The 15634-nt window shown below is 45.2% G+C and overlaps 1 protein-coding gene across 17 annotated transcripts in view; it reads left to right on the top strand.

Moving 5' to 3' along the window:
* Positions 1-15295, top strand: part of MAST2 (microtubule associated serine/threonine kinase 2) — a 219421-nt gene extending 204126 nt beyond the window's left edge. For all 17 annotated transcript variants that reach the window (XM_086902241.1, XM_086902240.1, XM_086902242.1 and 14 more), the window contains 7 exons: positions 450-754; positions 3339-3554; positions 5305-5531; positions 7048-7170; positions 7890-8026; positions 8272-8459; positions 9158-15295. In XM_086902241.1, coding sequence (XP_086758367.1) covers positions 450-754; positions 3339-3554; positions 5305-5531; positions 7048-7170; positions 7890-8026; positions 8272-8459; positions 9158-11259 — 3298 coding nt within the window. In that variant the 3' untranslated portion in view covers positions 11260-15295. The remainder of the gene's footprint in view (positions 1-449; positions 755-3338; positions 3555-5304; positions 5532-7047; positions 7171-7889; positions 8027-8271; positions 8460-9157) is intronic.
* Positions 15296-15634: the final 339 nt, after the last annotated feature.

Below are 15634 nucleotides of genomic sequence, written 5' to 3' on the forward strand. Positions count from 1 at the left end.
CCTAGTCTATACGACTCCCTTAAAAATGTTTTACAGATTGCACTCATAACTGCGGTGCACTTCATTTTACATTAGGCCTTCCTGGCTTCTAATTTAGAGCAACTTCGAAAGAAAAATTCGACTAATTCCAAAAGGAACATGGAGGATGATTTGCATTTTGCAATTGTGATTTTTTTTTTTTTTAATGATATTTAATATAGTGTTCATTGTACTGTGTTTTTCTTGGGGTTTATCCCTTCCTTTCCTAGAAGCTTAACAATTGGAACTCTAAACTCAGGTGATGCCCCAAGCCTTTGTTGTTTTAACTCCCACTGTTGTAGCTTGGCCACCAGACTTCACCTTAAATTGGCTTCAGACGTGCCTGAGTTGGGTCTGTGCCCTGTTTTCACCCTTCCAAGTTGATCAGCCCCTGACTCACCTGGGGGTCCCTGTCTCGGTTCTGCCCCCAGCCTGCGCAAGCGCCTGTCCATGTCCGAGTCCTCGCACACGGAGAGCGACTCCAGCCCGCCGCTGACGGTGCGGCGCCGCTGCTCGGGGCTCCTGGACATGCCCCGCTTCGCCATCTCCGCCGAGGACGAGGGGGCCGCCCTCAAACGGCCCCAGTCCGAGGGGATGCTGCTGTCCACGGTGCAGGCGCGGGAGGGGCTGCCCGTGCCCATTCCAGAACAGCCTGTGGAGCACGAGCTGCAGCTGGAAGGGGATGCCGGAGCCACCACCCCCTCCACGGCCGCCGGCAGCACCTCAGCGCTGACAGGTACGTGCTTGGTGTCCTGGTCCCCAAGGAGGCCGTGTTACCTTGCAGAGATTAACTCTAGAACTGGCTCTGGGTGTCAGAGCACGTGACTGCCACATGCTAAGTAGATATTTTAGTGTAGTTTTGTGAATGTGCTTGGCTTTGAAATAATGCCAGTGGTTTCATCTCCTCAAAAATTGCATCTTAGATTTCAGTCCTGTCACTTCAAATTGATTTAGATCTTCTCAATGCTTGAGATTCATACGATCTATGCCTATTTATAACCACTGGGTGCCTATCTGAGACAGCATTAATTTAAGTGTTAATCAGAACAGATCACTGCTGAGTTGGACCTGGAGAATGTGGGTGTCAGCTGTACCAACAGATCCCTGCTCCTTGTGATTTTGCTCATCCCAAGACTTTGGAGAGACTTGAAATATGCTGGAGAAGTGGGGCTTGTGTCAGGGATATGCTACTTATTTTAACAGACAAATGTGACAAAATTCATCCAGTTGCAGCCTGAACGTAGGAGAGTGGCTCTTAGAAGTCAGTGTTTGATTTCTCAGCAACTTTGACTGTCCTGGGGCTTTTCTCCAGCTCTGGGCAGGGCTGAACCTTCCTACAGTGGTGCAGGACTGCTGCAGTGTAGGACTGAGCTCTGGGTGCTGGAGTGTTCCCAGTTCCTGCCCCTTTCAGGACATTGGGAAGACAAGGGGGTGAAGCTGCATGTTCCTGGGAACAGAAGAAGTCAGAGCTGGGAACTACTGGGAAGTAGTAAGGATGGGGGAAAAAAGGAAGTTTGGAACAATGGAAGAAAGAGGGGAAGTTGAAATGAAGGTTGGCAAAGGAAAATTTGAGAAAGATGGCATAGTCAGGGGAAGGACTAGATTGTAGGGTTGAATAACAAGGACTAAGTGGGTAAGAAAATAAGGAACAAGCTGCTGGTAGAAACTGGGAGCAAGCAGGCAAAGCAATTGTGATGCATTGAGAATGGAAAGAGGTACTGAGGAAGTAGTCAGAATGGCAGCAAGAATGGACAAGGTGGACAGCACCAGGCAGGTGTGATGGAGGGCTGATGGCAGAAGGTGGAAATGCCTTAGAATAAATTTGCCTCCAGAGTAAAGCCAAAGATTCCAACATCTTATTATTCCTCTTCTGCAATTCAGTCTGTGAAATTCCTTCAAAATTGTCCCATTCTCTTCATTGTCCATGCTCCCTGAAGAGGCCTGGTGATGCTATTGTGTAAAGAGGAGGTGCAAAAGTGAAAGAAGGAAACTGCCTCATACTTGCTTGGCATAGGTGCCATAAGTGAAACCTTGGGTTCTCAATTTCATGCTAAGAGCCTAGAAACATGCTATTAAAAATGGCAAGAATACTTCCATTGCTAATTTGGGTATCTGCAATATGAGATTGGCAAAAATGAAGTTCTCCTGGGCAGCCTGCTCCCCTGAGCTAAATACATTAGAGCAGTCTTTGATCTAGTGCATGGAATCCAGGAACACCAGTGCTTCAGTGTCTCCAAGTCAGAGGCTTGAAAGGAGTTTAACTCCTCTCACTGTCTCTGAATGCTTCTCTAATTTATATGGCACCTTTTCCCATGCAGCCTCCGAATCTGGGTTCCTCATTGTCTGGGAGCCTGATTTGAAACTCTGTGGCTCTTAAGTGTTGGGTCTATGGTAATGGTGCTTTGAATTTTTATTTTCATGATACTTCCTGCTTCACTTAGTATGCAGAGCAGTGCTGCCCACTTAAATAACGATGATCAATGTTTTGTTCTGTCCTCATTGTTCAAAATGTGGCCCTTAGGCTTTATTTATTGCATGCTGCTTAAAATTTGCTTTTGAAGACAGAATGATTAATTTCCCTTGTGGGCTTGCTGTGATGCTCACCACTTCCATTTCTAAGCACCTTGTAAATTCTAATTACTGTATTTTCACAGTGCCCCTTCAAGGTATCACATGGGGGACAGAGGCACCAGCCTTGAGTACAGGACCCCCAGCATCTGCTGTTGTTATATGCCCGGTCTGATCTTCAAGATTACTTTGCATTTTATATATAATTATAGCAGGTTAAGTAATTCAAGACTAAATTGCAGTGGTGCACGGAAGGGGACAAATTAAGGTTGTCTTTACAACCCACATTTTTACTTTCCTTAACTTGAGTACCTTAGTATTCTCTTAAAGTGGATTTTTTATGTGCAGCTCCAGTAGAATCTGGCTCTTCTTTTATGAGCAGTTTTGACTTAAAGATGGACAGTTCTTGCTGGTTGTAAAAATGCAGAACTTTCTATAAACCTGTTTTCATCTGTGAATGATCCCATTGAAATGGCGTGCAGAAATGCACCACAGCTTCAGGATTCATGGAACTGCCACTGCACAATGTGATTTCATTAGTGAGCTTTTCCACAGAATAGAAGCTGCTAATTTTCTGTGTTCAGAATAACACCATTTTTGTAAATAAAAATTCAAGCCCTGGGGTTTCTTCTTAGGAAAATTTACTCTTGGACTTCATGTAAACATGACTTTGATTTAATGTATTTTGCCTGTAGGGGAATAGACTGTTAGGAATTCCCTGTGGTTCTAATCTGTTTTAATTTAAACTGTAGCTGGGAGCACTGCAGATTTCTCTGATCCACGAGCTCGCAGTAATAGCAATGAAGGCCCAGACTTTACCACTCCAAAAGCCATCAGCGATTTGGCAGTGCGGCGGGCACGACACAGGTTGCTCTCTGGGGAATCAGGGGAGAAACGTACCTCGAGACCTGTCAATAAAGTGATTAAATCAGCATCCGCTACTGCCTTGTCTCTCCTGATTCCCTCAGGTAAGAAATGCCTTGAGTGAGGCATTGTCAGAATCTGCAAGCACTAAACAAAAGGTCTGCAGACAGATCCGCCCCCCTCGCTCTCCTGGAATAATGCCTTGGCTGGCAGGAGGGGAGAGAACTTTTACAGTCGGTTTAATATTTCCTGCTCGCAGGTTGATGAGCACTGCTGTGCCACAGACACGAGCGTTGTGCCTGTGGTCTGACTGCAGCTTCTGCAAATGGCAGCTGGGCCCTGTTCTTCCCCTGAATTTGTTTAAATTGACTCCTAGCTGGTCTCTAGACAATGGTGCAGCAAGGGGATCTTAGAGACACAGAATGATTTTAACCCTCAAGGTTTTTTGATGTCACATGTTAACTACAGTGCTGTTTGGGAATGGAATGTGTCTGGTGCATTTATGCACTGATAAGTTTCGGAAACTCCAGATAACTTGGTTGAGATTGAGTGCTCGAGAACTGAACAGTGTATGTAACTCACTAAGCCAATGCTGAACTGCTCACCTTGTTGGCCCAGCTCTGTCTACAGGCAAAACCAGACCTTTACAATTCCCAGTGACAGGTGATAACTCCTAGAGAGCTCCATACTGAGCTGTGACAGACTGGTTCACTAGAAGGACTTTCTCCCCACAGGGATTTTGTCCCTTTCCAGAGGATAAGACCATGCTGTATTTCCAGGGCTGTACCTATTCCTGCCTAGATGGGAGCAGGGAGTGCAGCTGGGCCATGAGCAATGCCCACCTGTTCCTTCCAGCAGTGAGCTGGAGGCAGGAATGCACGTGCTCTTGGCAGCCTCATGGTGATGCACATCACATTTCTTGTGCTTTGGGTGTCAGTTGGTTTTTGAACTACTGACTCCCTCATGAAAACCTCTAAAATGTGTATTTAATCACCCAGCAAAGGTTTCTCCAGAGCTGCTCCCATATGCGAGGTAAATATGTGCTGGGCGATTGGGCAGGTGTTTCTTAATGGATTAGAGATTACCTTCTACAGCTGCATTTAGCATTCCTGCTCTTGGGTTTATTTTACTGATGTTGACCAGCTTCATTTTAAAATGAGAGTTCTGTATTTGTTTTGTACTTTAAAAAGTGGTTGTTGTTCCACCAGCAAGCAGTCAGGTAGTTTATCTGACAGCCCATCCCATGGCTGTTCATTTGGGAAACTCACTCAAAAGTACACCTGTGATGTTGCTTTGCAGCAGCAAAGTCCCTGCAGTAGCTATTATTTTAGGGTTAAATATTTTTTCCCCTGTGAATTTAAAACACTAACAAAACGGCCTAGATGTAGTTGTTGTCTGATCACCTACTCATTCCTTTTGTGTTAATACTAACTGTTTTGGATTTATCTCAGCACCAATGTGTAACTTGCACCAAGATCTAGAGGCATCTGATCTTTTGGAGGGGGATAATGCATAATAACCTGGAAATGGGGTGTTGCAGGATTGTGCCTAGAGTAAATGCTCATGATGGGTTGTAAATCCTGGAAAGAGAAGTAGAAAACACTGTGACCCAACCACAATTCTGTATGAGCGTTGCAATAAATGTACACCTCCAAATGAGCCTTTTTGGAAACCCTGCTATTTGTATTACAAAGCATGAATTAGTTGAAGCTGCAGACAGACCCAGCTCTGGTGAAGGCCACCACTTTAAGACCTTTGGAAGATTTGGTTTCATAGCTGTTCTCTAACAAGAATTTTCTCTCTTTTGGAGGCCTGTTTTCCTAATTTTTGCCCACCTTTGTGTCATCACTGTAGATCACCACACGTGTTCTCCATTGGCCAGTCCAATGTCACCTCATTCTCTCTCCTCCAACCCATCTTCGAGGGACTCCTCACCCAGCCGTGACTTTTCTCCTGCTATCGCAAACCTGAAACCACCAATCATCATCCATCGGGCTGGAAAGAAATACGGTTTCACTCTGCGCGCCATTCGCGTCTATATGGGTGACAGTGATATCTACACTGTGCATCACATGGTCTGGGTAGGTCTCTGCTTTTCTCAAAAGAGGACCCTCGGGGCCACAAATGCATCTAGCCAGGGGCGTGGGGTTTAGCTTTGGAAATTGTGTTTTGCCACCTTGTTTTCTCTCTCCTTAATCACACCCAAAGTTACCTTTTTGGGGTGGGGGGGAGCCCTTTATAACTAACTAACTAACTAAATAGATAAATAACAGCACTCTGGGTTTCCCGGTAGTTTTCAAGCCCATCACAGAACCACAGCAACCTTTCTTTCCTTCTTTTTACCCTGGTTACATGAATCCACCTTCTTTCACCTGCAGCACATCCTTTAAAGCATGTTTCTGTGTACATACCCTCTTTCTCCTTATTGGGGCTGTTGCATGAGGGCCCATTATAGCTAATCTATTCAGACTTGTGTTAGTGATTATAACCTGCTTCTGATCAGTTCAGTCTGCTGGGGTTTTCCAAGCAGTCGCTTGGAATTGATTACAAGCCTTAAAGCATCACTGCTGCTATGCTGATTGCCATGGGATTTAGCTCTTGGCTTAGTTGTTGTGAGCTGTGCTAAAAGGTCTGGTTTCCATGTCTGTATTGCTTCCTTCCCACTACTGCTGGTACTTGATCTCTGTGTTCCTTTTGTGTTAGTGTAGATGACTTCTAGGAATGATCCATTCCCTGAAGCAGTGTTGTTAGGATTGTGTAGGTAGGGAGAATGCAGTCAGGGTAAAGGTGGTTAATTCTTTTCCTTGCACTTCTGTGTTCATTGGATAATACAGATTTCATGCACTTGGGTCCTTATTTAATACTCATTCTGAGAGAAATAATCTGAAACTGAAGTTTTGCCTTGCCTCTCTCTTGTTTTCTTGAACAATGCTGAGTTTACCAGGATACTTATTTGGAATCTTTCCTAGCTAGTGCAAAAGATGTGCATTCCCCTGCACATCTGTCCCCTCACGGTGAAGGAGGCTTACATTCCTGACCAGGGACAAGGGAAAGGCAGTGTATTCACAGGGGAAAAGTCTGGTGTTGGATAGGTTAATAAAGGATGGAAAGTGGAAAAATAAGCTCTTTTTTTGAGAGCTTGAGTTTGAGATGAGATGGAATATAGGCACCTGAAACACATGGCAGAGTCTTCCTTAAAAGTCTGTTGGCCACCTTGTGTTCCAGCATGTACATGGAAGGATGCTGGATTTGGGATGGCAAAGAAATTGAAAAAGACTGAATGTTTGTCTGGAAATCAAGAGCATCTGGGTAACATTCCTGAGTGCTGTAAAATTTCTGGAAGTGTGTTAAGCCTTTTGCTTTGGGAAGAGCTGGTCTCTCGATCAGCTTAACCATCCTGGCTGCCTTGGATGCCCAGGATGCTGGGGAGGAGTGGAAGAGCGCAGAGTTTGTGCTTGGCTGTGCCAGGGGTGGTTTCTTTCAGCAGCAGCTGATGTTGGCTGTGGCAGGAAGTGACACGGATGGGCTTTGAGTCCCATCTGGCCAGAGCTCTTGCAGGTTGCCCTTCTCAAAGCAGTCACCCCTTGTTGTTGGCAGCACGTGGAGGAAGGGGGTCCGGCGAACGAAGCAGGTCTGCGGGAAGGGGATCTGATCACCCACGTCAACGGGGAGCCGGTCCACGGGCTGGTGCACACCGAAGTGGTGGAGCTGATTCTGAAGGTAGGGGTGCAGTGCTGTTACATTTTGGAAAACATGAGCATAAAATGTTGGCATTGTCTGAAATACAAGTGTGCACACAGCACCTGGTGGTACTTCAGAGCAGCTTTGTGCTGGTTGGTGTTGAAGTTATCCAGTTAAATGGATGATTGTGTTTGATACCTCTCTGAGCAGAATGCATTTACAGGAAAAAAACCCCTAAAGTTCTGGACTGTTCCAAGAGACAGAAGTCTTTGGGATTGCAAAAAGAGGAGCAGTCAGGATAATTATTTTTTTAACATGAGATAGACAAGCCATGCTCTGTGTTGCAGATTCATCATGATAGATGCCTGATATTCTCACATCTGCCATCAGTCAGAGCACTGGGAATAGGATTGGTGACAGAATATCACTTTGTTCAAGTTTCCAAGTATTACAAGTATTAAATTGAGTCATTTGGGATCTCAATGGGAGAGGTCAGATGCTGTGTTCTGCCTGCTCTGGGAAGCTTTACCTACCATCTGGGGTCTGAGCTAATCATTTGTGAAAGCCTGACTAATGAGGGCTCTCTCTCGGCAATTCCTTAATAAATGATAGGTGGAAATGCTGAGGGGAAAAATGGAGTTTGACAAAGGATTACAAAATGGCAGGCAGCAATAAACTAGCAGCCTACCTGTTTGGCCTGCAGATCTGCTTCAAATAACCATGTTGTAAGCAATGTTTCTTTGTTTTGTGTCTGACAGAGTGGAAATAAAGTGTCCATCTCCACCACACCATTTGAGAACACATCCATCAAAGTTGGTCCAGCTCGAAAAGCCAGCTACAAATCCAAGATGGCTCGTAGGAACAAGAAGAGTAAAACAAAGGATGGTCAGGAAAGGTTTGTTTTGATGTTTCTCTGTTAAAATGAAAGGGTAACCAAGATAAAGTAAGAGATCTTCAGAGAGATTTTCTCAAATCCATTTGCAGATAATGTATATCAGCAGATTTTTCCTTTAGTTCTTCTTTTCTTGGATTTTTTTTTTTTTTGTCTCTTTTACTGTGACACAAAATTGACTGAAATCTGCTTGTAAAGCTAAATAAATCATTTGGGCTTGTAAACACCTTTTGCATGCTCTTCCCCAGTAAGAAGAAGAGTTCTCTGTTGAGGAAGATCACTAAACAAGCATCGCTGCTTCACACCAGCCGGAGTTTATCATCCCTGAACCGGTCTCTGTCATCTGGAGAAAGTGTGCCTGGCTCTCCAACTCACAACCTGTCTCCTCGGTCACCAACCCAGAGCTACAGATCCACTCCAGAGTCAGTACACTCAGGTAAAAAAAAAAAAAAAAAAAGACATGAAACAAAACAAAACTAAGCAAAAAAATCCAGTCAAACAAGAAAAGAAAATATTAGAGGAGACTTTTGCTGATTGATTCATTTTGGAAATAAAATGCACAGCTGCAGGTAGTAGGTCTCTTTGTGAAGCAAATGACAGTGGTGATGTCGATTACCTTAAGGATGGATGTGTTCTTGTTCATTGATTCATTTAAAGATGAAAATCCATACATCCTTTTGAGAATGTACTACAGCATCCTTCCACTTTGATGAAAATGTGTGTTGTAAGTTGCAATCTTTTCATAGCAGTTTGACACATTTTCTGTGTTCAGAGAAAAGAAATCAAAACAGTGTGGCAAAGCCATATTTGAAAATTGAATCAGCTGCTGGAATAAAGAGATTTGCATCCAGAGAATAGCAATGAAACACGTGGTTTGTCTGATCAAAGGGGTTTTTTTTCCAGAAAAGTGTTCTCATAGCTGAATGTTTCTTACTGTGCTCTGGTGTTGGGTGCTAATGATGTGAACTTCCATCAGAAGCCTGGCAATGTTGCCTTCAATATTACTGCTGTGCTTTGGAGTAACATGACATTGTGTCTTGACTTATTTTCAATAACTTGTTTTAATGGCCAAATATGTATTAATCTTTTTGGTATTTATTTTCTTTTTTTTTTTTTTTTTTTCCTCCTTTTAAGTTGGTGGCAATTCTTCCCAGAGCAGCTCTCCCAGTTCCAGTGTTCCCAATTCTCCAGCCAGCTCTGGACACATCAGACCCAGCTCTCTGCATGGCCTGGCACCAAAGCTCCAGAGGCAGTACAGATCTCCAAGGCGTAAATCCGCAGGAAACATCCCTCTGTCCCCCCTGGCTCACACTCCGTCACCAACCCCGCAGTCCACGTCACCACAGCGCTCCCCATCTCCTTTGCCAGGACACTCAATTGGCAGCTCCAGTATTATCCAGTCTTTCCCAGTAAAACTACACTCCTCTCCACCACTGGTGAGACAAATTTCTCGCCCCAAAAGTGCCGAGCCCCCTCGGTCTCCTTTGCTGAAGAGAGTGCAGTCAGCCGAGAAGCTGGCTGCCTCTCTGTCCTCCTCTGAGAAGAAGCTGGGTTCCTCACGGAAGCATAGCTTGGATATCTCTCACTCTGAGTTCAAGAAGGAGATGTTGCAGCGGGATCCCAGCCTCCAGAGCTTGCAGGAATCTGCCAACGAAACGACAGGCGGCAAACTTGGGCTGGCGGAGAAAGGGATGCTGCAGAAGCCGGGCTCACGGAAGCTGGGTGCCATTCGGCAGGACAGGGTGGAGAGGAGGGAGTCTCTGCAAAAGCAGGAGGCCATCAGGGAAGTAGATTCTTCTGAAGATGAAACAGATGATGGTTCAGAAGATAGTCAGGATGGGAGAAGGCTGGACAAGCCCCGTGGCAGTGGAGACCGAGGCTCAGATTCTTTTAATGAGGATAATAAGTTTTCATCTAAATTGGAAAGCAAGGATAGTATTGAAGATGATGCCTTTCTACCTGAAGATCCAAAAGGTACAGAAGATTTGCAGAAGGGAAATGCTCAACAAGCAAAGCCTGTTTCAGAGCCGCTGCAAATCAGTGTGCACCCCTCCCCACCAGAGCTCCCCTCAAGAACTTCTCCAGAAAAACTAGCTAATTCAGAAAAGCCATTCTTAAAATCAGAAACGACTGCAAAGGAGCCTAAATTGCCAGAAAACAAAACTTTGGAATGTTTTGGTTCAAAAGACAAGTCTTCTGAAGCAATCAAAGATCTCGGGAGAACTCCAGGTACTCAAAAACCAGTAGATGGCACAGAACATACGCAGTGCCCGTCAATCAAACTCCTGGAACTTGAAGAAGGTGATTCCTCTGGGACCTCCTGTGGTAAACTTGACTTGAAAGAGCCTGTGCTAACAGAAAGCAGTCAGAAAAAACAGGATTCCAAACCTCTGCTGGCACTTTCCTCATGGTGCACAGCAAACACGAGCACTCCTGTCACGGTGAGCCACCCAGACCGCGGTGAGAAGGGTCGCAAGGAGACGCCTCAGCCTGTGGAACAGCACAGCTCCTCATTTCTGTCTCCTGGGAGCACCAGTGAAACGTCCCAAAGAAGTCCTAGCCCCGACAAGCAGCAGCCCAGCTCATCCCAGGCAGAGGGTGCTTTAACCTCCAGCAAAACGAGCCCAGCAGGACCTGTGTCCTCCCCACTCCTCGTCCCCGGTGCCATCGAGCGCGTGCTCTCCGTGTCCCAGTTAATGCCCCTGGCCCAGAGTGTGCTGGGCCCTTTGAAGCTCACTATGTCTGGGTCTGGGGAGGTGGAAACGAGAAAGGATTTGGGTGCCTCCTGTAAAGAGGAGAGAGATTTGAAACAAAAAAGGCAGGACATTTCACAAGTAGGAGAGTGTCAAGAGAAAGCCAAACCCTCTAGCACAGACGGTCTGACCACGAGGAGTGGGTCCTGTGTAGAGTCCTTGCACCCAGCAAAGCCCTGGGAGGCACCATGTCCCATGGGGGCCAAAAAGGAGGCAACATGTCCTGTGCTGGTCAAAAAGGAGGCACCTTTTTGCAGTGCTAAAGCCTCTGAGGCGTTGGCAGGGAGCTGCAAAATCACTCCGTCAAAAGAGCTGTCTCATGCTCTTGGACAAGCAGCTCTGAGAGCCTCTCCTCTGCCAGATGGCAGCACAAGGCCCTGTAAAGAAGGGACTCTGGCACAAGCAAAAAGCAAAGAGGTTGGAAATCAGTTAAAAATACAAGACTTTCCCCTGTCACATGATGATGCTGTGAAGAAAACATAGCAGCATCGCTGGTACTCATGGACTGGAGCATTCTACATTCAAAATAGAGACTGCATGTTTGAATTTTGTAATATACACTAATATAAAATAGAACTTGTGTACATCTATTTTTGGGAGGGTTTTTTTCATACTGTTTTTTGTGTTTTTTCATCCTTGCTATTCTATTTTTGTACACAGTAGTGCTTGCTGTTTGAGGTCTCTTTAGAACAGGGTATCTTTAAAGCAGGGCTTAAGAAACACTTTGGTTTGGTTTTTTTTTTCCCTTCCACACCTTTTATTTTGCCTGAGTTTAGGGCCTGATGTGCTCTTCCCTCTAATTCTGCATTTATTTGAGATCCCAAAAATTCTGTGTGCAAAAAAGGCAGCTTGTTTTTAAATTTCTGCTTTTCAGCAGTCTCTTTGAAATTCCATTGAAATTCACAAATGTCAAGTTTTTGCTCCAGTTTTACAATCTGATGTCCCTTGACAAGAATGAGAACCTGCCCTCTTGTCTGCAAGTTATTCTGAAATGACAGACCCTCTTTGGTGCAAGTAAAACCTCTTTGTCACCATGTGTCTTCACAGTCCTGTGTCCTTGGAGGATGTAGAGACAAAGGACTTGGCTGGAGAGACTGGACAGACAGAGATCCCTCTCTGCTCTTTAAAATAAGGAAGAGTAATTTTCAATGGAATTATCAGAAAGAGAACTCTCCAATCCATAAGCTGGCTTTTTTTGGGATTGTTTTTACTTATCTGTATGGGACACATGGCAACATTTCCCTCTGTTTTTAAAATTTTAGTGATGTTTTATTTTCCTTTCTCTGGCTTCAGTTCATAACTTGCCCTGCAGCAGAGTAAGTGACCCCAGGAAAGGGGTGCCTGTAGGTTGGTTTTAAAGTAGAAAAAATTGTAGTTGTGTATTCTCCGGTGTGTCTGGCAAAATTATCTCAATGAAGAATGACCTTTGGAGACTTTTCCTTCTCTTGGTGAGTCTAAATAGGTAGGGATTTTAAGGTGTCCCTTAACATTTCTGAATTGGGGCTTGGGAAACTTGCTGAGTTTTCTGAATTAGCCCATTTTAAAAACAAACCTATGAAGAGTTCAGACTCCTTGAGTTCTGTGGTCAGGCTGCAAACAGACTTCAAAACACATGTGATATTTTCAGATTTCAGCTTTGATAGCTAGATCATTTCAACTGCTGAAGTCACTTTGCATTGAAAACTTACTCTTTGCTCCTAGGTTTAGACATCACTTTGCTTTAAGTGTGACTGGCTCTGGGTGCCAGTGCTCCTTGCTGAGCATTAGACCAATAATAATGCACCAATAAATGTGTCGAGTGGTGATACCTGTAGCACTGTAAGCCATTTCTTCATCCAATTAAAGGTTCCTCTCAATGAACACTCCCATCATTTGTCCCAGATTGTGCTCAGCTTGTATCCTTGTCTTGTCTGAGTGGATCTCCCTGTGGATCACCCGTGAGGGACAGTGCCCTGCTCACTGGCTTACTCTGTTACAAGCAGAATGGCTGTGCAACAGTATTCCAGGCTAAAACCCATCTCTGTTGGTCTGATTTCCTTACACTGCTGCTTCCTTCACTGTCTTGGCTTTCTCTGAACTTGAAGTTTTGATTTGCTTGCCCTACATTCAAATATGTTTATTATATAGGAATATATTTTCTCCATCTCTTTCAGTCTGATTTCAGTACAACCCACAACTCGCAAAAAATCTCTGGAATTTCACCCTGTTTCTTTCTGTGTAGCAGTTGCTTCCCCCCATTATGCACTTGATTTTGGCTGCTTGGGTTTCATTTCTGGACCAAGTTTTGGTTTGGTTTGAGCTTTTTTTTTTTTTTTTTTTTTTTTAAACATGTTTAAATGAGTGTTTACTCCGTGTATCAGTGTGAACATGTATGGTGTTGCTACTACACTAACCAAAGCCTCAGTGCTCCCGGGTAACACCTTAATAAACCTAGCTGTGGTGGTATTGAGAGCAGAGCCTGCTGTGCTGTCTCTCCGCTCTTTTTCCTGGAATTCATAGGCTGCTCTTATGCACTTGGTTTGCAATTACAAACCACAGTATTTCCACTGCCTTGTCCGGGTCCTGGGTGTCTCCAGCCTCTCCCAAGTGCTCTTGGTGGTGAGCATCATTCAGTGCTGATTTAGAGCAATGGCAAGTAAGGAACAGACTTGGCAGGATCTGGTACTTATCTGGCTGGTTTTCTCCCTGATGGGTTGATCTACTAAAAAAATGGTTGAGAAACAGCACAGGATATTATGGCATGGACAGGAATAGTGAAAAATGGATTTGGCGTCCTGAGTCTGTGGTAATTACAAAGACAAGCCTCCTTGACAAGCTGATCTCCTGAGAGCAGCTGACCTTGGTGAGATGGAAGTGTCTGTGTAAATGAAGGAGTTGTGTGAGGACGTGGTCCAAGCTGGCTGTTCCCTGGGTGGCAGGTCCCCCTTTTCCTTCTGTGTTTAAAAAACCTGAGGAGAAAACGGCCTGCTGCTCCTGGGAGGTGAGCACGGGGTGTGAGCCAGGCTGGGTAACCTGGTTCATCCCCCCTGGCAGGGCTGGGACCCTGTGCCGGTACCAGCTGTAAGCTGCTGACTCCCTGCCTTTGCAGCCACTGCTTCCCATGCTGAATTGCAGAATTATCCTTTCCTAGGCACAAAAGGAGGAGTGAAAACCCTTGCTATGTCACAGCTTTTGCTGCTTTTGCCTGTGTTGGCCAAAGAAAAGGTGAGGTATGTGTTTCGTTGCCTCTTTTGTAGCTACGGTACAGAGAGTGGTCAGTGCAATTAAAAATCTCTGGTTTTTTGGAAGCCGAAGCCAAACAGCATTGCCAGGAAAGCATTCTAGTGAAGCCCTATATTCCCTGCTCTTGGTCAGTCCTGCAGTTTCCCTTGGTGTGCCAGGTGCCCCATCACCCCTGTTTCCACCTTCTGTCAAATTTACACGGCGCACTTTAGCAGAAGGTTTGGGCGAAAAGACTTTTCCTATTAAGTTTTGATAATAAGCCAGGTAGATACACCAAGACTTATTCCTTGCTCTGCTACAAATTCCTTAAACACCTTCTCAAGTAAAAGCTTGCAAAACGTGTTGGGAAGGAACAGGATGTTGGAAAAGCTGTGTCTGAGGGGCAAGAGCATACTGCCAGTGCCGCCTCTGAGCCGCGGGGTCCCAGGGAAGCCGTGGCCAGCGCGGCCCTTGGTGTCCGTGGGTAATCCCCAGGCAGGCAGGCAGAAGGTGGAAGTCACAAGCGTGAGGTGTGTGTTTGGTGAATGAGCCGTGCATGTCACCATCCAAATATGCTGCTTTCCTGCTTTGTTCCCCTCTTCCCTTCTGTCAGCTTGGATGTGTCTCCTGCTCCTCATCCGTCTTGGGATGGCAGCGGCTAAGCTGGTTCTGCCTCCGCAGCTCCTCTCTGCTCCCGCATCCAGCTGGCGCATCCCTGCCCCGTGCCTCAGTGTTATTTTTCCCTTTGTCTCTTACTGTTGCAAACTAAGAGAAATGGATGATATTTATTGTAAATATTAGACTTTAGTGTTGTACTGGCCACTCCTGGGTCTGAATGTTGGAGGCCTTTGGCTGCTGCTGTACTAAAGAGCGCTTGTGGGGGAAGGGGTAGGAGTGACCAGTGGGTTTGTTTGCCACACTTGCATTAAGGTGTGATTTGGAGTATTTTTTTTTTTTCTTTTCTTTTTTTTGTTTTTCTTTTCTTCCGAAGAGGGGAGGATAAAGTCTTTCTCTGGTTTTCTCTTACTGGATGTGAAGGATAATTCTGTACTTCTAGTAGAAGATTTGACAGAAGTGTGTGTTTACGTTGTGTTCGATTACCATATCCAGGTGGCTGTGAGAGCACCTCCTGCGCTGGGCTCTGCCAAGCCGTGTCACTCAGCACTTAGCTAGATAAGAGAAAGTGTGGAATTTCTGTGTTTTTAGAAACTTGAACAATTGCCACATAATAGCGGTGCAATAATTTTTATTCATGTTGTACCTGCATGTCGATGTTCAAATCCTCCTCCAAAATAAATAATTTTTTTTTTTACATAAATCCAAACTCGTGTTTGTCTCTTGGTTGGTGTCCCCTCAGTTTCCCATAGGCTGTGCTCCCAACTTGCCTGCTCAACCAGCTGCTTGATGGGGCAGAAAATGGCCTGTGGAGTGTCTGAGTGTAGGAGTAACTCTGCCAGGCTGTTTGGGATTTTCTGCTCCACAGGCCAGGTGTGTGGCTAAGCCAAAGCTTTCCACTCCAAAACCCAAGCCCAGAATTTACCATCCTCCACCAGGTCTGTAGGTTATAGTGTTTTGTGTCTCTGCCAATCCAAGGTCCTGATGGTAAAAACATGTAAGGGGTAAAAGGGGTAAAAACCCCTTTTTTCAGACGTGAAAC

This window comes from Cyanistes caeruleus, chromosome 9 (genome assembly GCF_971803275.1).
Source record: "Cyanistes caeruleus chromosome 9, bCyaCae1.hap1.1, whole genome shotgun sequence".
Classification (NCBI taxonomy): Eukaryota; Metazoa; Chordata; class Aves; order Passeriformes; family Paridae; genus Cyanistes; species Cyanistes caeruleus.